At 50.2% G+C, this 22917-nt stretch overlaps 6 protein-coding genes across 6 annotated transcripts; 2 read left to right on the top strand and 4 right to left on the bottom strand.

The window, feature by feature from the left end:
* The first annotated feature begins 7954 nt into the window (after positions 1-7954).
* On the top strand, positions 7955-10575 carry ASPACDRAFT_1883156 (putative triacylglycerol lipase (LipA)). Its single transcript, XM_020198318.1, has 10 exons — positions 7955-8185; positions 8222-8643; positions 8720-8834; positions 8932-9050; positions 9103-9170; positions 9223-9313; positions 9371-9624; positions 9679-9965; positions 10037-10172; positions 10251-10575. The coding sequence occupies exons 1-10, from the start codon at positions 8003-8005 to the stop codon at positions 10394-10396; spliced, it is 1821 nt and encodes a 606-aa protein (XP_020052228.1). The 5' UTR covers positions 7955-8002; the 3' UTR covers positions 10397-10575.
* Positions 10576-10578: 3 nt separating this feature from the next.
* On the bottom strand, positions 10579-11616 carry ASPACDRAFT_126153 (FKBP-type peptidyl-prolyl cis-trans isomerase). The gene is made up of 4 exons (XM_020196887.1): positions 11485-11616; positions 11124-11255; positions 10963-11025; positions 10579-10845 (listed from the first exon to the last, which is right to left on the bottom strand). The coding sequence occupies exons 1-4, from the start codon at positions 11610-11612 to the stop codon at positions 10818-10820; spliced, it is 351 nt and encodes a 116-aa protein (XP_020052229.1). The 5' UTR covers positions 11613-11616; the 3' UTR covers positions 10579-10817.
* A 694-nt stretch (positions 11617-12310) lies between these two features.
* On the bottom strand, positions 12311-13901 carry ASPACDRAFT_1906930 (histidinol-phosphatase). Its single transcript, XM_020198832.1, has 3 exons — positions 13475-13901; positions 12866-13420; positions 12311-12760 (listed from the first exon to the last, which is right to left on the bottom strand). Exons 1-3 carry the CDS (start codon positions 13631-13633, stop codon positions 12509-12511), a joined length of 966 nt encoding a protein of 321 aa, XP_020052230.1. The 5' UTR covers positions 13634-13901; the 3' UTR covers positions 12311-12508.
* A 508-nt stretch (positions 13902-14409) lies between these two features.
* On the bottom strand, positions 14410-14967 carry ASPACDRAFT_63897 (holo-ACP synthase; the record flags this gene model as incomplete). The annotated part of the gene is made up of 1 exon (XM_020203945.1): positions 14410-14967. The coding sequence occupies one exon, from the start codon at positions 14965-14967 to the stop codon at positions 14410-14412; it is 558 nt and encodes a 185-aa protein (XP_020052231.1).
* A 620-nt stretch (positions 14968-15587) lies between these two features.
* On the bottom strand, positions 15588-16222 carry ASPACDRAFT_81648 (ATP19 family protein; the record flags this gene model as incomplete). Its single annotated transcript, XM_020205921.1, has 3 exons — positions 15588-15636; positions 15901-16025; positions 16175-16222. The coding sequence occupies 3 exons, from the start codon at positions 16220-16222 to the stop codon at positions 15588-15590; spliced, it is 222 nt and encodes a 73-aa protein (XP_020052232.1).
* A 4692-nt stretch (positions 16223-20914) lies between these two features.
* ASPACDRAFT_47245 (mitochondrial fission process 1 family protein) lies at positions 20915-22236 on the top strand (the record flags this gene model as incomplete). The annotated part of the gene is made up of 3 exons (XM_020201922.1): positions 20915-21048; positions 21253-21793; positions 21853-22236. The coding sequence occupies 3 exons, from the start codon at positions 20915-20917 to the stop codon at positions 22234-22236; spliced, it is 1059 nt and encodes a 352-aa protein (XP_020052233.1).
* Between the last annotated feature and the right edge of the window lie 681 nt (positions 22237-22917).

Genomic DNA, 22917 nt, shown 5'->3' on the forward strand with positions numbered 1-22917 from the left:
CACTGCCTACGATCTCAAAGACGGGCGACTTGAAGCAAAAGCAACTCGTCTCTGTGTAGCTTCATCCCAAAATTTGTCCTTCGCGTCTGCTGATAGGGGACTGTGGTAAGAACTGCTCTGCTGGCGGAGACGAACCATGAAAGCCAACCCAACCAGTCCTTCAACTATGCAAGTGGCTGGAAGACCCTTCCTGGGGGCAAAAACTCTTGAAACAACTGTAGACGGACAGGCAGTAAGTATGTGGGCGATCGGGCGAGTGAATGAGTGAGTGGCTGCATTGTTTCCCAGACTCCTTATCTGCACGCACCGGGGCAATCCCCACCGCCACGGTCAGGAACCAACCTACCCACTTTTTACCTTCCCAGAAAAGTAGAGCCACCCACGCCGTCAGTCTAGGCCTTGTGATGGTCCGAACCTTGACGGAAACATGCCCTTTGCAGACAAGGTTGGCGTGGAAAGAGGGCGGGAATTACGATGGGCACTGTACCACCGTCGATCGGCACTTGTTCCTGCGCTTTTCACCGGCCACTGTTCTGTATCACCTTACGGACTGAAGCCCCCAAGCCTTCCCCCCCGCCATGCTGTGCCTTCCTTGACCTGTATCAACAGACCGTATTATTACCCGGTCCGATCGCGAATCCATTCAAAAGATCAATGGCTCCAGCCCAGCCGTTCAGTAATCTGTCTTTAATCATCAGATTCTGGGCTGGCTCTGGGCTGGCATCGTTTGCATGGGTACGGAGTACTTTGGACGAGTGGCAGTCGGCTGGAATCTGTGTTCTGTAGGCCTTGCGTGATTTTTTTCCCTTTGCTGCACCCTCTTGTTGCTGGTCACTCTGGGGGTGGTACAGGACAATGCCGACCAGAACAATCGCTTGCATATGAAGAGCATCCTCCCTCGTCTGTCTAGGTCACTGTTGTCGAAGATGATAAATTGTGATCGATCGTCCGGGATTCGGTCAATTGCACCGCCTTCAGTACGGGCTTGTCGCCCTTGTCCCATGTCAAGGTTGATCTGGCAGACCCTACTTTGGCGATCCGAACTCAATTCTGGAGAAGCGTATCCGAAAGTCGAGAGCTCATCACCTTCGTGTGCTTTTCGACGAGGATTACCGACTATCTTGGCAGTCGATGCACGTCCCAGTGGCATACGAAGCCAAAAGGGCCGTCTGCAGCAGCCACGGAGCAGCGTAGAGTACATACAGGAGGGCGGAGAAGCACCAATTAGTCCGAGTGCTATAGTCAGTTCACTAGTGGCCCTGCTGGTGTCAGCTGGATATGATTGCAGTAGATTACTGCATCTGCTGCAGATGGGCGTTCCCCATGTCATGACACCTTGAGGTAGATTTAGACATGGGGTCGAACCGTGGATAGCACTCCATTGATGCATCATGGCCCATATACTGGAGTCGCTGAGTAGGGTCGAGAACATCTGATGCGTAACGCGACCGGTGGGAAACGGTGAACAACGGTGAACAGGCTGACAGACAGGCACGATGTGGAGGAAAGAGGCTAGAATACGCGGGAAATCGTCGTCATTCACCTGAATGACTGGAGCCAGCCCGGTAATAATCGCCGGGTGGAGAATCTGGGAGAGTAGGAGAGTGGGAGAGTGTCCCACTTTTTGTGCCGAGTGCGTGGGCATAAGACGAGGCGGATTGAGCAACATTGGGCTTATTTCCACAGCCTACTGTTTTTTTTTTTCTTGTTGCCCTCTTCTTTCATCTCGGGCCCCCCTTTTACAGCCGTACCTATTCCTATTCATACTATCACTACTCTGGTAAGTCCAAAGACTAGACGATGACACGGACGGGCCCCAACGAGACTAAACCGCCTCCTCCAAATTAATCTCCCCTTCTCTTTCTCCTCTTTTTCCTTTCACTCATTTACTTCCATTCCTAGTATCGATTAGTTGTTCGTCTTTTTTTGGATTTGATTTTCTTTACCAAAGCCCCCGTCATTCTTTACTTTCTATTTACCCTCTCTCTTTCTCTCTCTCACTTACACTCTCTCAATTCTGTTCTGCTTTTTCCCTCCTTCCATTCTTCATGCTTGGCTATTGTCGATGCCTGCGTTGACGTAGTCACTCACCATCTCGGTACGTTCTCTCCTGCCGCCGTCTACGCAGGAAGGCAGGAGGGTTGGGGGCTGCTTTTGACAATTCATCGCCCGTCTTACCCTCCTCAGTCTCTCTCGCTCTCCATCTCACTCTGATTCGGACTCTCCTCCCTGCTCCTCCTTGCATCTTCCCACCCCCCTCCTCCTCCTCCATCATCCCTAAGCCCCCTCCTCTTCTTCCCATCTTCTCCCACGGTCGCGCGCGCCGCTTCAGGTACCACCAAACAGACCAATCCACCGCCGCCCCGTCGAACCAAAACAACTCCACCATCAGTCCCATACAATCAATCAACCACCGCCTGCCACCACATCCCACCACCTCCCACCTATCCCTTCAACGATCGCTTTTCTTACTTGTCTATTCTAATTTAGATTTCTCTTGTCGCTCGCTCCTTGTCGCATCCACATTCGTTATAGTCTTGTCTGTCGCGAGACTTTTGAGGGGAGTTTGTTGGTTGTTCGCTTCGTACGACCACGCCCCCTGCCGCTCCTTGAGACCGCTTTTGTTTATCGCGAACTGCCACTATTTTCGCACAATTCACCAGTCCCGGCTCGTTGCTATTGTGAAAGTACATCGGAGAATTTGCCGTGTTCCTGCTGATCGAGCCGTTCCTGTACCTGAACAGTCTTGGCAGGAGTTGCGACTGCGTCCCAGCCATCTGCAGATACCTAATAGCGACATCATCAACGCCCGTTCATTGCCGAAAGCCGCCTGGTCTTGACATTTGGAAAGTGGAGGAGTGAACTGCAGGGAGGTAAAAAAGGATAGTCTGCACAGTTCAAGTATCGTTCGTCGCCGCCAGCCACCGAATCAATGTATTTGCGATATCAACGATTGACACTCGGTATTAACGCTTGAATACTCTTCTAACCGGATTGGAGGCCGCATTGTCCATCGGGTCCTCGCTCTGTCCGTTCCCTCCGCATCGGTACGGTCCTCGAGACCCTTAAATCGCTCTTTTTTTTACGCTTGTTATCCACCCACGCTCCTTTCAATTTCAACATGGTTTCTCCGACAAGATCCCTGCTGCTCGCGCTTCTGACGCTGAGTGGTCTGGATATCACCGCAGCTGAGAGCGCAGCCGAAGCGCAAGACTTGCGGGCTCGGCACTACCTTGAGGGTCGCGCAGTGAGCTCGTCTGTGATCGCGTCCCCAACTACCGCCTCTACCACATCAACAGTCGAGACCAGCATCGCAAGCTCGACGACAGATGCGGCAAATTCCGACACCGTATCAGTAGTCGAAGGCTCCCCCGTGGTGGTGGTTGTGCCAGTAACCCTCTCAGTGGACGCGTATGGCGTTACCCACACCATCGTTGGCACGCAACCATATATCCCTGGGGCTTCCACGAGCTATAGTGCGACAGCAAAGACTGCGGAGAAAACGTCGCCCCCGCCAGTTGTTTCTGCATCAGCTACTACCACTGCTAGCGTTAGCACAGCAAGCTCGACTACCGCAAGTGAGACCACTACGTCCCAATCTGCGGTGCGAGCCGACACAACCAGCCCTGTTGCATCGGCTACATCGGAGTCTGCCGCGAAGGTCGACACCAGCACGTCCGAGAAGTCTTCCACTTCGGAATCCGCTGTGAAGGTAGCCACAACCACGCCCGTCAAGTCATCTACATCCGACTCCGCCGTCCAAGTGGACACCACGACTTCCGACAAGCCATCTTCGACGTCCGAGTCTGCTGCAAAGGTAGATACCTCGTCTTCAGCCGTTGCTGCTGCGACTACCACCACCGGCGATTCTCTTGGCGGCTCACTTGAGAGCTTTGTATCAAGCTTGCTCGCGGGCTCCACGACTGCTCCCACCAGCGTTGGTAAAAGCGCTGCCACGGCTAGCTCTGCTGCGGTGGTCCCGGAGTCCAGCACTTCTACTCCTGCTGCAAGCTCTGTGGGGATTATCGGCGTTATTTCGAGCCAGAGCTCTGCCACCGAGAGCTCTACTACTGAGAGTTCTACATTGTCTCCCTCTGCTACCCAAAGCTCGGTTGTCAGTACTGTTTCTCAGAATTCCGCCACCTCGACTCCTGCCGCAAGCTCTGCCGGTGTTGTTGGCCTTATCTCGAGCCAAACTTCTACCGAGACGTCTACTGGAAGCTCAACTGTTTCTCCCTCTACTACCGAGAGCTCGTCTGTCCAGTCTTCCGCTGCCCAGAGCTCCGTCACGTCTAGTCCCGTGGCAAGCTCTGCTGGTGCAATTGGCCTCATCTCAAGCCAGAGCTCTTCTACCGAGAGCTCTGCCACTGAGAGCTCGACTGCGTCCCCTTCTGCTGCTCAAAGTTCAGCTTCTCAGACTTCTACCAAGCCGGCCGCTAGCTCCGGAGTGATTGGCACTGTTTCGAGCCAGAGTTCTTCAGCCGATAGCTCTGTCATTGGAAGCTCCACTGTTGCGCCCTCTACAACCCAGAGCTCTGTTCAGACCACTGCCACTCAAGCCTCCTCTGTGGCATCCAACTCTGCTTCTCAACCCGCTTCTAGCCAAGCTTCCACTGCCACCAGCAATGCTGCTCAGACTACTGAGGCGGCCTCTTCCAAGGCCATCATCTCTGCATCCCAGGACGCCGCCTCTACTACTAGTCCTGGCGCATCGGGTCTGGTGGGTATCCTGTCAAACCTGTTGTCAGGCACCACCTCTACTGAAGTGCCATCGTCAGCTACTGCATCTGGCTCGGCTACTGTACCCGTTTCCACCGCGTCAGGCTCTGTCACTGCCTCTGAATCTGCCGTTGCCCCGACTTCGACCGCTTTGGCGGGCTCGACAACTGTTTCCGGCTCGGTGATTGCTTCCGAATCCGCCATCTCATCTGGTTCCGCGACTGTGTCTGGCTCAGCTCCTGCGGCTGCTTCGACCGTGTCTGGATCTGCCACCGTTTCGGGCTCGATCCCTGCTACGGAATCTGCCTTCGTATCCGCATCGGCTGCCCCCTCTAGCTCGGTTCCTGGCTTGGTCATTTCGTCTGAATCTGCCGCATCTGGTGCCGTCACTACGTCTGCTCCTGCTCCTGCCTCTGACTCGGTCACGGCATCTGCGCCCGTTGTCGTCGCGGGATCGAACTCGGTGACTGCCACGAGTGCCAGCGCCTCTGTGGAGCCAGCACTCCTCAGTTTGAGCATGAGCTTGCCCACCATTCCTGTCAGTGTTCCTTTGGTCACTCCCACTTCTTTGTTGGGGTCATCCGGGATCCCTATCCCTGCGTTGCTCAGCACCGCATCGGATCTGACATCGGTGGCCTCTGCCGTCCCCACCAGCGGTGCCGTGGGTCTTAGCAGTACCGGCTTGGACCTGACATCCGGCGCTTCCATCGTTCCGACCAGCGGTGCTGTGGGCTTGAGCAGCACGGTTCCAGGGGCTACTTCTGATGCTTCCAGCGCTGCAACTGGCCTGGGGCCCACTGCCACCCCATCCACGGCTCTCATCGCTCCCTCCAGTGAGACTCAGAGCTTCGCACCTGGCGCCTCGACCCCTGTTATCAGTGGCAGTGTCGCTCCCACCAGTGCTGCTATTGTGCCTACTCTCTCTGACAGCACCTCTGACGCAGCCTCTACCCCCATCTCTGCTTCTGAGACAACATTCGAGTCGGGATCTCCATCGGGAACTGCTTCCGAGTCTGCCTCTTCTGCCGCGTCTGCCACTTCAACTGCTCTGATCGCTACCAAGACCACGGAAGCTTCGGGCTCTGCCTCCGCAGCCCCGACTGTCGTTCCCACCATTGCCCCGACTGTTGCCCCCTCCGTGTACTCTAGCACCAGCACCAGCACTAGTGCGACAATTCCCTTGACTACTGAGCAGCCGACGACCACCAAGGCTGTTGCTGAGACCACTACTGCGCAAGCCCCCACATCCAGCTCAGCGAACGCGGATGATTGGATGCCATCCAGCATTCTCATTGTCGGAACCACGACTACTACGACTGAGCCCACGGGCACTGCCACCAAAGCTGCCACCACCACGACAGCTGCTGCGCAGCTTCCTGGCTCAATCTCTCCGGCTGGAGGCATTCCCAACGAACCCAAGAACTCGACCTTGATCCAGATCGGATTCAATGGCAAGCTTCGGTACAGTTTCGTGGCCACGACTCCCTTGTCTTCGTCGCAGATCTTCACGTACGTTCCCCAGGGTCTCGAGTACGCCCTGTCGGCCAACGGCAGCGATGTCGTGATGTACGACATTCAGCCGTATGACAACTCGGCCAGCACTGGGTACATCGCCACTGTTGCTTTGGCTTATATCCCCTCGGGTGACGTGGACACCCTGTCGCAAATGCTTCACAACCCGATCTCCAAACTGTATGAGCAGCCCAATCAGACTGTCAAGACATTGATGTCAATGATCGATCCCTCGATTCCCCTGATTGTTAGCGCCGGATCGTCGTCCGGTGGCGGCTCATCGGGGAGCAGTGGATCCGGCAGCAACAGCGGTAGCGATGATGGAGGGTATGACCAGGCGGATGCCGGTACGAGCAGCACGGGCACCACCAAGGCCAGCGCCGTTGGCATTGGTGTCGGCGCTGTTGCCGGTGCCGCCGCTTATGGTGCTGGTATGTTCTGGGTGGCTCGCCGGTACCGCAAGAAGCGTCAACTGCACCAGCGTAGCCCCTCGGCCGTGGATCAGATGAGCGAGGGCCGCGGATCCGCTGCTCTTGCTGCCGGGGGTCGCATCTCCCGTGGCAGCCAGAACAGCCGTGGCACTGGTCGGACACAAATGATCAGTGCGCCTGTCATGGCTGAAAATTCGCTTGGATGGAACTAGACCAGGGTCTCTGGTCGATTTGTTTTTATTGCGAGGTGTGTTCCATGATAGACTGGGGAAACAAGATCAGAAGAAAGAAACAAGGAGGAGAAAACGGAGACAGGAAACCGTCGGTCGGGAGGACCGATGAGCGCGACTCTCGAAACCACGCTTGTCATTTATCAACTCTCTCATCTAATCTTTTCTTCTTATTCCCCATATGTTTGTGCTTTGTGTTTTATCATATACCTTTCTTACCCTCCTGGTGGTGATGGCGGCGGCCTGCTTCCATCACCGCCATACTCGCCCGCCCTTTCTCTTCTCTGGCTCCCCCTTGTTGGAGAGCGTCACTGTTGTCTGTATGGCCGGGGGGTATGGCAGGTATATCGTGACGAATAACGCCATCTATACTTTACTACTACCCCAGCCACTTTTTTGTGTCTCATTTTGTTTCCGATTGAGTTGTTTATATGTACAGATGTATATTTCCCGTCCGTATCTACTAGAGTCCGAAATCGGCCGGTATATCGGCTTGATTCCCAATATGATGTTCATACTTGACAAGAGTGCATGCTGCAGACCCAAGACCCACCGCGGAAACAAGGATGAGAGAGAGCCAAGATGAATGCCAAGTCGATTCCCCTCTTTTCCTGCAGCAGGAATGACACCAATGTAGAATGATATCACCTGTTCATTATGCCTGCATCACGCGTGGAAAAATGACTCCGCACTTGAGTCGGAGTTGCACCGGACTAGGGTTGGAGATGGTTCCACCTATGAGTGCTCTTGTCGGACATGGAGTTTTCATCTCCGAGTGTGGTGTGATTCGTGGCAACGGTGGAGAGAGATCCAGGATGGTTTCGGAGGAGACTTCCGAATATGTCAAGTTGCTGCAGGTTAAGCTTGACTTAGTATGTATGTAGTGTAGGATGTAGTATGGAGTATGTAGTGGGGGTTGATGTAGACTGGGTATGGTGAGTAGGGACCTCGGTCTCTACCATCGTATCGACTAATTCAAATGGTTCAATTGTAGCACATATAAAATAGCCTGATCTCCTTTGCGGGGAGCAGCAAGGCAGCCAGAGACAGAGAGAGAGAGAGAGAGAGGATAGAAACGAGACAGGGAATTTCTTTTCCTGATCCTTGGGCATGACAATGGCCCGTCTAACCACCATCACGACCGTAACACATTGGCTCCCAGCCCTCACCACTCTTCTCCTTGTCGCAACCTCCTCAACAGCTGCCCTCCCCAACAACGCTTCCCCTTCCTCCTCGTCAGTTGCTGCTACTTCTTCCACTGCTGTTGTTGCATCTTCATCCTCCCCACCAACCGTGACCCTTTCCCCCTCTTCCTCCACCCCCTCAGAGCCCTCTACCATCTTCATCGGCCGCTCCCTCCCCGAATTCTCCCAGGACCTCTTTCTCGGCATCAAATACGCCGACCAGCCCACGCGCTTCACCCCGGCCACCCTCAAGACCCGCTACCGCGCCAGTGACAGTGACAGCGAGGCGTCGACCTCCAGCGAAGACACCTCGGACGATGACGATGACAATGACGATGACGAGGTGCAGACAGTCCACTACAACGCAACCCAATACGGCAACGACTGCCCCGGCTATGGCAGCGACGAGACCACCCTCGTGGACGCCGGGTATACGCGCCTGAGCGAGGACTGCATGAATCTGAATGTGATCCGGCCTACCGCTGCCACCGGGACGGAGGAGTTGCTCCCCGTCATGGTGTGGATCTTTGGGGGAGGGTGGATTCAGGGCGCGACGAGTGATCCGAGGTTTGTTTCGCCTTCTCCTTCCTGAGGGTTAAAGGGGGGGGGAAAGCGGGCTGACTGACTGACGATGAAACTGAAGGTATAACATGAGTTACATCCTGCATCAAGGCGCACTCAACGACAAACCGGTGATCGGGGTGTCAATCAACTATCGGGTTGCTGCGTTTGGGTTTTTGGATTCGAAGGAGGTTATGGTTCGTCACCCTCTTTTTTACGTTTTGATTTGGGAGATTTGAGGCAGGGGGAAGTGATGGGAGTGATGGGAGTCTTGTGCTGATGGGCAGGTAAAAGGAATCCGGAAATACGAATCTGGGGCTGCGGGATCAACGCGTAGCCTTGCGGTGGGTGAAAGAGAATATTCGGGCGTTTGGGGGCGATCCGGACAGAATTACGATTTGGGGGGAGTCTGCGTGAGTTCTTGTCCTTCTTTGTGGTAGCTACAAAGGCTGATGGCAAGGGCAGAGGGGCTTATAGTGTCGGAGCGCATCTGGTGACGAATGATGGGGATAATGAGGGGCTATTCAGGGCTGGCGAGTTAATCCTTCCCCCCCCCCGGTTGGACGGGGCTTATTTGTGCGACAGCGATCATGGAATCGGGCAATGCAGTCGGTCCCCCCTGGAACGGCACGGACTGGTATCAACCCATGTATGACCAGATTGTGAATAAGACGAAGTATGTGCCCTAAGTGCTGTGCCTTGCGGCGTTCACGTTCACTTCCTAACAAAACAGCTGCACCACCGCCTCCGACACCCTGCAGTGTCTCCGCGAGGTCCCCTTCGAGACCTTCTATCCCCTCGCCTACAACGGGCTCGAATGGTTCGGCACCATCGACGGCACCTTCATCAAGGAGAAGCCCCAGATCAGCATCACGGAGGGCCGCTTCGCCAAGGTGCCCATCCTGCACGGGACCAACACGGACGAGGGCACGAGCTTCGGCACCACGGGGACAAACACGGACGAGGAGTGTATTGAGCAGTTGATCGGTGAGTGTCCTATCCTTCCCATATCGTAAGGTGTCTGGTCTAAACTGCGGCAAGCCTCCAAACGCTGGGTCCTCGACCGCGACCAAGCGACGCATCTGCTCGGCCTCTACCCGAATATCTCGGCCCTGGGCTGCCCCTACGGCTGGGGCAACGTCACCTGGCCGTCCCGCGGGTACGAGTACAAGCGATACGAGTCGATGGCGGGCGATCTGTGCATGGTCGCGCCGCGGCGGCTGCTGGGCACGCAGATGGCGCGGTACGAGACGGAGGTGTATGCGTACCGGTGGGATGTGGCGGCGTTGAACGAGACGAGCGTAATTGGCGTGCAGCATTTTGCGGAGGTAGCCCAGTCCTTGTTATGCCCAAAAGCAATTGGCCCCCACACGGACGAAAAACTTGCTAAGATTTTTAGATCCCCTTCGTCTTCGCCAACCCGAACCAAACCATCACCCCTCTGGGCTCCGACCCCGCGCGTCTGGCCCTGGGCAATCTGGCTGCGAGGATGTGGACGGCGTTTGTGACGGATTTAGATCCGAACGGGCATGGCGGTATGTTTCCCCCGCTCTCTTATATTGTGGAATGAGTGGTGGTTGAGAAGGGGTTTGCTGATATGAGGGGGGGCACAGTCGACGGGATCCCCCAGTGGCCGCGCTATACGCCGTCGGACGGGCCGTCCAACTTCGTCTTCCGGTTGCCGCGGACGGAGAGTTATGTCGAGGCGGATACGTACCGGGCGGAGGGGATTGAGTATATCAATTCGATTGCGCGGTAGTTATGTTCCTGGTGGGTGTGTGAGCTGGGTTGGTTGGTATGTGCGTTGTCGATGGATGGTGCGGAAGGAGTGTAATGCTATGATGGGTATACATACGTGGTGTAGTGAGCATGCTATAACGGGGTAGTTAAGCGATCTACCCACCGGCATGAAGTATACGATGATGACTTCTGAAGATCAATCTCCAGATCACGTATATCCAACCCGCTAAGTTAGTCTACTTTACTCCGCATCTCCAAGATTCTTCTGCTACTCCGATCCCAGTCATACACAGTGACTCAGTAGCTAACGATTACATTTGTCTTAGTTTTCATGTCCAGATTCAGTGAGATATTAGTTTCCAGAAGGAGAGACCAAAAAAAAAAAGGAGAAAATTTTCTGTATTTGCATAAAACCTCCCCACCCCTCAACAAAATCCAATCTAGTTGATAGAGAGAAGCTTGACCTTGCTATAATCCCCAAGAAGATTAGCACCGTTCCCACTACCCTGCCCGAAGAAAACAACCCTCCGCCTCCTCTCTCCAAACCCCACGGCGACGAAGAAACGGGGAAAAAAGGGTACTCACAAAACAAGAGTCGAGTTAGCAGGGATCAACCCGGGGAAACCACGGGCTCCGTAGCCATAGTCACTGCCAATGAGTTAATTTAAACTTTGAACTAGATCGATGGTCTATCTTTTCACTCCCCAGAAGAGCAAAAAGATGAGGGGTAAAGGGCGACGACATACGGCGAAATAGTCAAGACGGCCTCCTCGCCGACGTTCATGGTGGGGACGCCCTCGTCCCAGCCCTTGATGACCTGGCCCACGCCGATCTGGACCTTGAAGGGGCCGCGGCCGGGGTTCAGGGAGCTGTCGAATCTATTCTGGTGGTTAGATTTCTTGTGGTTTCAAGATGGAATCGGATCAAATCGAGAATGTTCATTTTAAAAATATTGGAGGGAGAGGGAAAACTTCTTTTCTTCATGTCCCGGAAGGGAAGTTGGGATGGGGGTGGAGGTGGTTTTCTGCTGAGGTGGGTGGTTTATGCCACGGGAGGGAAGATCAAGAGCAGGTAGGGGATGCTATGGGCAAGAAGGGAAAACGCAACTTGTCGCCCATGTTGTTCTCGGCGCCCTCCTTGTACAGGCATCCGGTGTAGTGGATGGAGACGTAGTCGCCCTTGACGGGCTTCTGGTCGGAGGTACCGGGGGTGAGGATGGTCTTGGTGACGCCCATTTTGATGGATTATTTAGAAATTTGGTCTGGAGGGTGGTAGTTTGTGGCGGGGTTGAGAGGGAGTGAAAGGAAAGAAGGGAAAAGGAAGAAAAAAGAAGGTTAGGTTAGGTTAGTTTAAAGGTTTCCTTCCCAAAGCAAAGCCGAAGTGGGGGGCGGCGGCGGCGGCGGCGGCGGCGGCGAGGCAGCGGGGGTTTGTACTAGTTCTTATACTCTGGAACATTAGATACGGTCAACTACGTAAAGTTTGGGATGGATCATGTTTGCACAGTAACGTAGTCAATGTTTGTTGGGTTTGGGGTTGAGAAACTTCGGGTTTAGCGTTTGGATAGATCAATTTCACTTTATTTGTGTTCCAATCTTGATGATGCTGCCCCTCCCTCAATCTAGACCGCGTTTGTTGTGGGTTTCGCTTGGCGCGGGTAGTTTTTTTTTTTTTTGTGTCTGCCTGTGTTTGGCACGGTTGGAGACTCTCGTTCTGCAATCACAGTTGAGGTTTGGTTACTTGTAAACTATAGAGGAATATTATAATTGATATGAATCCTGTCGAATGTGCTTGGAATCTCTTATTGGGTGGAGGTGGAACGGGACAGATCGTCGGGACGCTTCTCGGGGGCTCTGCTCTGCCGCCTGTGCCGCATTTGCCATTGCCGTAGCCAGTTGATGTCATTTGTCCCTGAGATTAGCAATACATCATGAATGTGTTTGCTTGGATGTTTTTGTATGTGATATCTGGGGGATTTGACTAGTCAACCCCAAACTGTCTCGAATTGATAGATAGGTTGATTTATTGATAGTATGTACTTTGCCCAAAAAAAAAAAATAAGTACCGTGCAGATGGTCCTCCATGTATCACAAAAAGCAAATCCCCTGCATGCTCTTCCCATGCAGACCTAAAATCAGGCTGCAGTAGCGTTGGCCTCCCAAAACGGCAACTTCTTCATCTCTGCCACCGAGATGCCCCGAACGCGCGTGCGAGGGAACCGCGGATCGACGACCCCGTCTTCTTGGTCGGATAACGCCAGATAATGCACCGTCGTGATGCCCACGGCCTCGAGCCACGGCAGCACGCGGTGGTAGTTCAGCCCTACCTGGTCCAGCCCGTGGCTGTCGTCCGAGAGCACGAAGCGGCCGCCGAGGGCGAGGAATTCCTGTTGCGGTGCGTGCATTAGCCTCTATTAATCACACCCCTTCAGCTACAAACACAACCTCCCTCCCCAATTCCAGTCTGATAAGAAAGAAAAAAAACAACTCACCCGACAAACCTCCCCCATCGGATACGGCTCGCGCATCCCCTTCCGCAACGCCGCCGAATTCACCTCCAGCAGACCCCCGTAGCCCGCCACGAACGCCAGGTTGCGGCGCACCTTCGCCCAGACCCCATCTTCGTGAAGACCCCACCGCCGCAGACTCCCATCGGGCTCATCGCTCTTCAACCGGATCAGATCGAAGTGCCCGACGACCAGCGGCCGCACCTGCCGCAGCATCGCCAGCTGCTCGTCGAAGTAGGCCGCGAACAGGCGCTCGTCGGAGCCGCCGGCGGCGGCGCGGGCCTGCTCGTACATGGCGCGGTCGTAGTCGATGGGCACGGTGCAGGTGTGGTGGATCGAGCCCATGAAGAAGTCGAAGGGGTGGGCGGCCAGGGACTGCTGGATCAGGGCGAGGGAGCCCGGTTCGCGGATCCAGTCGATCTCGAAGCCGATGAGGATGTTGGTTTCTGCCGTGCTGTACTTGGTGCGTAGGCGCGTGGCTTCAGCGTAGTAGGCTTTTTCGTTGGCGAGGTGGCTTTCTTCGGTATTGCCGGCTTCGATCTTGGGTTTTTTTTTAGTTGGGGTAGATATGGGGGAGAAGCGGTTGAGGCAGACCTCTTCAGGGTAAAAGTCCTCCTTGTGTCGGGGCATATGCTCGGTTAGACAGAAGGTGTGGAAGCGTTTCTGGATGGCTAGTTGGATGATCTCCTCCAGGGAGTCTTTGGCGTGGCCGGGGCAGAATTGCCCTGAGTGGCTGTGGTGGGAGAAGGGCATCTTCTGGCAGTGATTAGTTTGGGGTTTGTATATGGTGATGGCATGGTGTTTGGAGGATTGATAGGGATGATAAAGAAGATGATGATGCTCACGATGACTGCGTACCCCGCGATGAGGAGGGGTAGTTGTGACTTCTAGGTGAGGGGTGTTAAATCTGTCTGTCTAAACATGCATTCCAAGAAGAATTTCCAAGTTTTGTACTGTATATGCAAGGCGGTTCGTCGGCTGCAGACTGTACTGTACGAAAGTATAGTCGGGGTGGATCGCGGAGGTCGAGAGATCCTCTCTTTTTATGGGGGCCCGATTCAAGCAATCATCAGCCGGACCCGGAGCACGCTGCTACTTGGTGTCTCCCTCACTCTCACGGGCTTTGCCTAGGTACGATTCCGATCGCATATGATTATACAAGGTTTTGATGGCATAGACATGCATCAATCGCTCTAAACATCCATCTCGATGATTATCGCCTCGCCTGAGGCTCCAAGAGCAAGAACCTAATACCGTGCCTTATCTTATAGACAGCGACAACCCAGCCCTCAGCTTCAACCTCAACCTCCCCATCCTGATACCTTTAACCTAACCCCCAGTCCATCACAGTCCAGCACAGTCCAGCACAGTCCAGCACAGCATAGCACATCTAACCCATAAGCCACGGCATATCCCCGTCTTGCAATACCCATCAAATCCTTCCTCCACCCCCATAAACCATAACAGTACTCCGTGCACCCAAACCACCCAAACGCCATAACACAACCCCCCCCCTATCAGAAAAAACCTCACCCCGCCGCCAAAACCATCGCAACCACATACTCCCCATCATGCGAAATCGACAACTTGCCCACCCTGCCACCACCCCCACCTTTCTGCCCATCCCCATCGCCCTCCAACCCATCCAAAAACACCACCTCCGGCCGCCCCTCATCGACCTCACTCACCTGCACAACCACCTCCTTCCACCCGAGCTGCGCGGCGCCCCGCGGCGCCGCCTTTCGCGCGGCCTCCTTGGCGGCGAACCGCCCCGCGAGCCAGCGGGTCATGTCTGGGGTAATCGTCACGGGGGGTTGCGAAGATGAAGGATGGGGTTGGAGTTTGGGCTGCACTTGGGATTGGGATTGGGGTTTCGCTTGGGGTTGGGAATTGTGTAGAGGTACAAGGGAGGGGGACAGCTGAAAGCGCGCACGGAAGTCGGCTTGTTCGCGGGGGTGGAGGATGCGGCGGGTGAAGCGGGCGAGGTAGGTGCCGTTCTGGCGGGTGAGGAGGCGGGCGATGCGGGGGAGGTGGACGATGTCGGTGCCGATGTTGAGGGCGAGGGGAAAGGGGGTCGGGGGTTTCATTTTTGCAGTCCACGGAGTCGTGGGGTGGGAGGTGTGTATGGTGTGGGTGGGTTTGTTGATGGTGGTGTGAGGTGATGGTAGAGAAATTGAGGATGGGAGGGAGGGAGGCAGGGTCGGGTCAGGTGACTGGTTTTGGTTGGGATTTGGTGTTTATTGAGGATATCTAGATAGGGACTGACGGGTGTAGACATGTCAATTTATTCAATTGATCTGTTGAATGATCTGTTAGAGTTGAGGGTTGGAGCTGTGTTTTTCTAGTTGGAGCTGTTCGTGTCACCAAGCTCGATATGCCTTTGACCTGCAATTGTCCTACATGTTATAAGTCAAAAACACGCCATTGCTACCTGGCTTTACAACTCATACAACCAATCTACTGTCCAAAACATCTCCAGACCAATTGAAGCAAGCATGGTGTATACTCTATATGTACAGATTCACACCTGACCCTCAGAAGTCAACCCGTCCCGACATGTCAGACGTTTCAAGCGCCAAAGGCATGGCCCAACTCGGCCACGTTGCATCTGGGTCTCGCACCGGTGTATAATCGACTCGACTGGATCTTGCACGTCGGGCACATTAGATTCAACTAGTCCTCGACTCTAGCATGGGATACATCGGCTTTAATGATCCTTCTTCTTGTCGTCTCCGTTCACCTGCTTCAGGAAGTCCCTGTAGCCAAACTGTTAGCTCGAGCGCGGTTGCGGTCGTTGGGTGCACCCTGCATCTGGACTGCAGGCCCCTAGCTGATCAAGCAGCTGAGGGATGACAGGGCGTGGCATCCAGCCCTTCGCGAGTATCTTTCACAAGCCGCTGTCTCCGCCGCTTTTCCGCAGCTCAAGCAGCTGAAGTTGCATCCGATAGTCTTGAAAGGCCGCCATTTCGAGAGTGGGAATATGTGTGCATTCTGCCTGCTTAGGGTCTTCGGCAACGTACGTGATGAATTCCTCCTCGTCCTTAGAAGAAGCCTGGATAGGAGGAGTAGCGGGCTTGGGCTGGCTGCCACCGCCCATGGCAAGCTTGACACCACCGAAGAGGGCACCGAGAACACCCATGGCGAGCTAGAGAGCGTTTCCTCGTTAGTCATTGATCCTCATGACGCAGGTCAGACACTGTCCGTCCCACAACACCTGGACAGAAATTGGCCTCGGACGACAGGGAGGGCCGGGCAGAGGTCGGGTGCGAGTAACTGTCGCAGCGGAGTACGTACATAGTGAGAGCCGACCTTCCTGCCGGCGATCTGGTAGTAGACGACCATGGTGACGGATTGGAGAGGGAGGGAATTGGATGGAGTTTAGCGGAGAAGCGGTGCGATGATAGGTTCCTGCGCGAATAAGTCGAACGGACGGCAGCGGAGGAAGTTGCGGCTGCTGGTTCTGTCCCGATTGGGTATGGTAGGCTGACTCAGCAATGAGTCAGTAACGTAATCGTCAACCGAGCGAGCCACGCAAGCGAGCGAGCCACCACCCCCTGAATCCTTCCATCTCTAAGAACTGAAACAATTCAGCGGTTAATTATACTACTAAAAATGCCGAAATTATCAAAAGACTTATTATATTAAGAGGGCCGAATCTACCTTACTTTTAAAGCTATAAAGACCGATTAAATTACTTAAATTTATAAAGCTGCTGATGTTTTTAATATTTTTTATTTAACTTTTTAATACCGTATAAATAGCTGTTTATTTTATTAAAAAAACTCGCCCCAATTTTTATAAACTTACTATAAGAAAGAAAGAAATATTTAAAAAGTAGATTCTCTTACTTAACGCCCGCAGCGTATTTTTAAAAAATTCTGTAGTTTATGAGATGGCTAATATATTACTTTAAAAGTATAGAAATTAGAAAAAATTAATAATTATGGGAGAGAGATGGATTATAAATTTTATTATATATTATAAAGCTTTAAAAAATTATTATTTCCGCCAGCTGGATACTAAACGGGCGAAGTACGAGAATCTACAGATTATACAGATTTAATTTAACCGCATTTAAAAGACTATATTAGAGTACGGAATTTTTAAAGAAGACGTATTTAACTTTAATAAAACCGGTTTTATAATAAATTAAATTATAACAGCTAAAGTTGTTACTTAATTAAACTGTTTAGAAAGACTTTTTTTTATACAGCTAAATAACCGCGAATAGATAATTTTAATTGAATATATTAACACCGCCGGCTGGGCGTTAAAGTTGTATTTAATTTTTAAAAAAATAAATTATATAGTAAGCTGGTATGAAGCCTCAATTCCGGGCGATTAAAGAATTAATATATCTTTAAATAATTAAATAAATAATAAAATCGGCTTATATTAGCTTAAATATTACTTTATTCTATTAATAATTAACTGATGAATTAGTAAATACACTCTATTAATTTTTAATAGCTATAAATTATATTTAATATTTAAATTTAATAACTTATATTATATTAATTATATTATTCTTATTTATATATCTTCTAAATCATTACATCTCTACCAGCTGTTGGATGTCTTTTATTTTATACTTTTTAAGAAGATATATTACGGCTTGGTAGAACGCCTTGCACGTATCCAATATTTAAAAATTAATAAAAATAATTTTTTAAAAAAGTATTTAAAAATTTATATTATAGCTTTTAAAAAAGTTAATATATAAAGTGTTTTTAAAGCTTCAGACTTAGTTCTATATAATTTAAGCTAAATATTTAATAAGCTGATTTATAAGAATTTTAATAGCCGGTCAAGCAGTCAAGATTTTCGATTAATAATCTTAAAGACGTCTGTTAATATAAATTAATTTAAGAAGTAAGAGACAAGGCTTGAACAACTGCTTAGTAGTATAACTAATATACTAATAAAATCAGCTTTAGACTATATTTTTAAAGATGCTGAGATGGTATTAAATCAGACGGTTTTATTAAAATAAAAAGTTTAAAAACTCCGCTGGACGAATAAGAAATTAAATATTAAAAAATAATAAAAAAATAAGCAGCTTACAGGCCTTAACAGTCTTACTGTTGATAAAGTAAAAAAAATATTCTTATATAAATATAAAAAAAATAAAGTTCTTTAGATTAAAAATTAGAATCAGCCTCGCCGCCGGGCACCTTCCAGATGCAGCGAGTGCGGTATTTAAGAATATATATATATAAAATATCCAAACCGAAGAATTATATAAAAAGATAATTAAAATAGTATAATTAAGGCTTTAAAATACTATATATTTATATACAAATCAAAAATCCATATTAGTACTGTATTTGGTAGATCTGCTGGCTCGCTCGCTTACGTGGCTCGCTCGGTTGACGATTACGTTAATGTAATCGGTAAGCGAGTGGGCACGGCAAGCGAGTGGGCACCCACGCCCACCCAAACAGCCTTCCATGAAAAGATGAAGCTTATATATACTATATATCAAAGAATTAATATGTTTAATTGGTATTTTAATATGTTAGATATTTTATTTTTATATATTTAATTATATTACAATCGCTGCAGCGAGGTGGTGCCCGGCGGTGAGATTGTTCCTCGCTGGCAGCTGATTTTTTAAACTGGCTTCCACCAACTTAATCAGCTTTACAAATTCTTTTGAATATATTTCTGGTCTTGTCAACGGTGAGGCCGTTTAGACCAGCCATTCGACGATAAGATCTTTTGTTTTTAGTATTCTGTTTTTTTAATCCAGTTCGTAATTTATTATTTTTCTGTTTAAGTAAAGCAGCCCGATTGAAGGCGATTTTGCATTCTTTTATAATATAGAATAACGCTGCTTTTATTTGCGAGGACGGGCTAATTATATGTTTACGAAGAAGCCTTTCAATTATAGTTTTATATCTCTGTAATTACTTCGTGTTTTTGGGTGTTTTTAATACTATTGATATAATAGTAGTACTGCCGGTTGGAGTAGACTTACGAATCTGTATAACCAGTCTACTAAAAATCTCGTTCTGCTGGAATAGAACCAATCCTAAAGTCTTAAAGATATTATAAATAGTTGATTCTTTAAAGGTAAGAGAACGTGCTTTTAGATATGTATTTAAGAAATTAATCTTATTAATATAGTAGATGCTCTGGCGGATCAGCCGTTCTATTAAGCTTTTGTACGCTCTTTTTAACGGTGTAAAGCAAGTAATATTAAGTAGTTGATAAAAGTGTAAAGAATATAGAAATATATAGATAGAAATAATATTATTTTAATTATATATATCGTCAAATTCCGCAGTTAAATAGGAGTCATGTCCGTTAAAAATTAAGAGACTATATTATTCTATCTGTCGGTTTTTGATGGAAGGAATAAAATATTTACAAAGCTAATATAAACCGATATTATTAGAAGTCCAACCATTTGGTGATAGATTAAAATATTAATTAGAGGAAAGAAGATCTTGGTACTATATTTTTATATAAACTTTTTTCTTAAGAATTAAATACGGTGATAATACCACACCGGCGGTGTTGATATATTTAATTAAAGTTACTTATTCTTAATTTTTTGGCTGTATAAGAAATAGCTTGTTTATATAATTAGACTGTATAACTATACGGGCTGTAGCTATTATTTCTATAGCAAAACCGGTTTTATTAAAATTTTAGATATTTTAATTAAAAATACTATACTTCTTTTTTGTAGTTTTAATACGGTTAAATTATTCAGTTAAAAGCTTCGGATCTTTATATTTTATATATTGAATATGATATCTTCGAGAGAACTGAGTCTTTAAAGCCGAAGTATGTTTAATAAATTGTATATTTATTTTTTATCTACAGAGACTGTAGAATTCGAGTTTTGTTTTTGGAGAAGAATTGTTGCCATATTCCGTACGTATATCGGCCGAGAATAAAGCCTATACTTTATAAATAAAAGAATCCAATTTTTTAAAGCCTCTTTTTTTAAGAAGAGTTAATTTTATAGAGTTAGTATATATATCTGATTGTGTTTTGACTTTCTTAAGGCGTCGTTGCAAAGTTAAATGCGGAATATTAAAAATGCTTGCAGCTTTTTTAATAAGCAGAATTTTGTTATTTTAAATAGTCTTAATAGCGAGGCAGATACGGTCCTCTCGTTCCACCAAAGAATTTAATAATTGAGGCATATTTAGTGGAATTATTGGTGGTTGAATTGCTTCAATTTTAAGAACGCGAAGACGACGCGCGCGGGTGCCCACTCGCTTGCCGTGCCCACTCGCTTACCGATTACGTTAGTGGACAGCCGCTCCGCTGAGTCAGAGCTGCGTCAGCAGCTCCAGCTGTGCTCTTTCACGTGACCTACAGCTCCCTCCGGGAACGTCCGACGGCGGATGACGTTCGGGAAGCAATCACGGGATATCAGCTGATCCGTTACTGTCTGTATGAGCCGATGATGTCCTCATGCTCTCAACAATAATTCCATTCATTATAAGACGATCCAAACCGGTGATCTACAATTGGACTGATCCAACAATGTGACGGTCAGCTTAACCTCATCAGAGCCAACTCAATCCTAAGCCGTTGACCAGCGCAGCGTGCATCTGCCAGCCATGAGGTCACTACTTGGACTGTAAGTGATTGTGGCGGTGTTCCATGCCCAGCAAAGCTGCTGCTGGCTTCCTGTTTCCCGACAGACCTCGGGGCGAGAAAGCACGACACGGAGAGCCTCCATTCTGGCTATGACGGGCAAGATTTACCCCGGCTATTGCATGGAATGATCTGTTGGGGGCAGCTGCCCCTTCTTCTACCTTTTTTTTGGTTGCTTCGGTCTTCTTCTTCTTCTCTTCTTACATTCCTCCCTCACTTCTTTTTCTCTGAGTCTTTCTCTTTTGTGTAATCTAATTTCACTTCTCCTCCCTTCATTACACTGCATTACCCCCTTGCAACCTTCTGTCTCTACACCATATAATCCTCAGTAAGTCAATATTCCTCCCATCTTCCCAGTCAGGACACCTCACTTATTCATCACTCAGCTTTCGAAACTCCTCACGCGACCGCATCATGATTTGGGGGAAACAGCAAGACAAAGCGCCCGAGGTGGTACAGCAACCCATTCCGCGCGAGAAGCTGCCGGACCAGCTTCAGAAGCTCGTTGACCACGACGATGGCTTCTACGATGACATTTATTCCTCCTAGTATGTTGTTTCTTGTTTCCTGGGGCCGTTGCGACGCACCGTCCCTCGCTCGACCACCTCCGCGTCTCCCCGCATTCTTCCCCGCAAGCGCCGGACTGCAACTGTCCGCTAGTCGCTGCGATCATCCCGACGCCAGCCCAGGCAGCAGCAACCATCAATTTAATACGCGGAAAAATTATCGGAATCAATCTGACCCATCGCCAGTTCTGTTGACTCCACGGAAACTCCCTACCGATATGCCGGTTACGCTACTCGACTTCGCACGATTCTGCTCTCCGCCCACCGCTATGTCGCCTACACCTCTGACATCGGCGAATCCTTCCGCCCCGTCGCGCACCCGTGGCTCGTGCGCTCCGCCTACGGTATTTCATGGACGTATTTGATCGGCGACGTCGCGCACGAAGGATACAAGGCCTACCTGCGCAACCGCAGCCTGCTCGCCCCGCCATGTGAGGCCTACAAAGATGCCAGCGACCTCTCTCCTGAACAAGTCGCCAAGGGCATGGTGACCGGCAACCTGACCAAGCCTCTCACCTCGACATCGACCGACACGCTCACTCCCTGGCCTACCACCGAGATTCCCCTCATCGAGGACTATCGCATGGTGATGGCCAAGCGCGCCGTGTTCCAAAGTATAGCCAGTATGGGTCTGCCGGCCTTCACCATTCATTCCGTCGTGAAATACTCGGGCCGGATGTTCAAGAAATCCTCGAACACTTTCCTCCGCACCTGGTCTCCCATCGGAGTAAGTTCCCTCTGCAATCTGAAACTCCCACCGCAGAGACAATTGACTGATTACCACAGCTCGGTCTGGCCGTCGTTCCCTTCCTCCCGTATCTCTTCGACGAGCCCGTCGAAGAAGCCGTCGAGTGGGCCTTCAGCCGCGGGCTCTGGCTCTACGGCGGCGACGAAGCCGTCCGCCCCCTCCCTCCGCCCAAGGCCGCCCACGTCTCTCAGGACGAAGCCACCTCCCTCAGCCACTACCTCCGCGTGCAGACGGAAAAGCACAACAAAGAGTCGCTGGGCTTCGACGCCAGCGTCTCCGACTCGGCCGCCAACCTCTCCTGGGAGGCATACAAGGAGGAGCGCCAACGAGCGAAGGAGCAGCGCCAGCGGGAGCGCGAGCAGCACGGCCACACGGGTCCCCTCTCTTTTTTGAATGGGTTAACCAAGGAAAAGACGGAGTAAAGCTCCCGGTTTGCCACTATATTGCTATATTGCTTCCTTGATACCAGATTCCACTATGCATCTCCTGGACCACTTCAGCGTTTGCCTGGCACTTAGGACATTTAGTTTCTACATGTATATAAGTTAGCGGGTCTATCCTCTTTACTCATGGATTTTTTTATTGGCAGGATCGTATCAGCCCATTGATGTCTGTTTGACCGAGTAACTCGATCCAGGGTGGATGGCTACTCGATATGAGTGTATTTGCCGCTACTATCCACGAACTGAATCCGCCGCAATTAGACGGAAATGCACACACACACCATCCATACTTGAAGCTACACAACTTCCATACACGTCCTCGCCCACACACATGAGAACCACCGAGTACACTTCCACAATACGAAGCGAACTAGCTATATGAAACTTATTCTAACTACACTTCCTTTCCCCCCACCCAGGCTCTCCCCAGGCCCTCCTTCCACCTCCAGGATCACGCAGGGTATGACAACCCGAGTCAAGACACCCAGAACAGAAATCATGAACTTCAGTGTTAGTGAAGAAGATGCTAAAGTTTTCGCAAAATGCAATACATCTATATACACACCGCGAAACTCCCCATCTCGTAGGGAAAGAATAGTAGAACTTGAATCCCTCCCGTCCTCCCTCGGCACGGCACCAAGACAGTACTCAAAGAGAAAA

This window comes from Aspergillus aculeatus, assembly GCF_001890905.1.
Source record: "Aspergillus aculeatus ATCC 16872 unplaced genomic scaffold ASPACscaffold_18, whole genome shotgun sequence".
Classification (NCBI taxonomy): domain Eukaryota; kingdom Fungi; phylum Ascomycota; class Eurotiomycetes; order Eurotiales; family Aspergillaceae; genus Aspergillus; species Aspergillus aculeatus.

Coding starts and splice junctions, on each gene's coding strand:
- ASPACDRAFT_1883156 (XM_020198318.1), top strand. CDS start 8,003: ATGACAATGGCCCGTCTAACCACCATCACGACCGTAACACATTGGCTC. Junction 8,644..8,719: donor GGCGCGACGAGTGATCCGAG/GTTTGTTTCGCC, acceptor ATGAAACTGAAG/GTATAACATGAGTTACATCC. Junction 9,051..9,102: donor ACGATTTGGGGGGAGTCTGC/GTGAGTTCTTGT, acceptor TGGCAAGGGCAG/AGGGGCTTATAGTGTCGGAG.
- ASPACDRAFT_126153 (XM_020196887.1), bottom strand. CDS start 11,612: ATGGGCGTCACCAAGACCATCCTCACCCCCGGTACCTCCGACCAGAAG. Junction 11,256..11,484: donor GAGAACAACATGGGCGACAA/GTTGCGTTTTCC, acceptor CCACCAGAATAG/ATTCGACAGCTCCCTGAACC. Junction 10,846..10,962: donor GCTAACTCGACTCTTGTTTT/GTGAGTACCCTT, acceptor TGGGGATTATAG/CAAGGTCAAGCTTCTCTCTA.
- ASPACDRAFT_1906930 (XM_020198832.1), bottom strand. CDS start 13,633: ATGCCCTTCTCCCACCACAGCCACTCAGGGCAATTCTGCCCCGGCCAC. Junction 13,421..13,474: donor AGGACTTTTACCCTGAAGAG/GTCTGCCTCAAC, acceptor AAAAAACCCAAG/ATCGAAGCCGGCAATACCGA. Junction 12,761..12,865: donor CGATGGGGGAGGTTTGTCGG/GTGAGTTGTTTT, acceptor GCACCGCAACAG/GAATTCCTCGCCCTCGGCGG.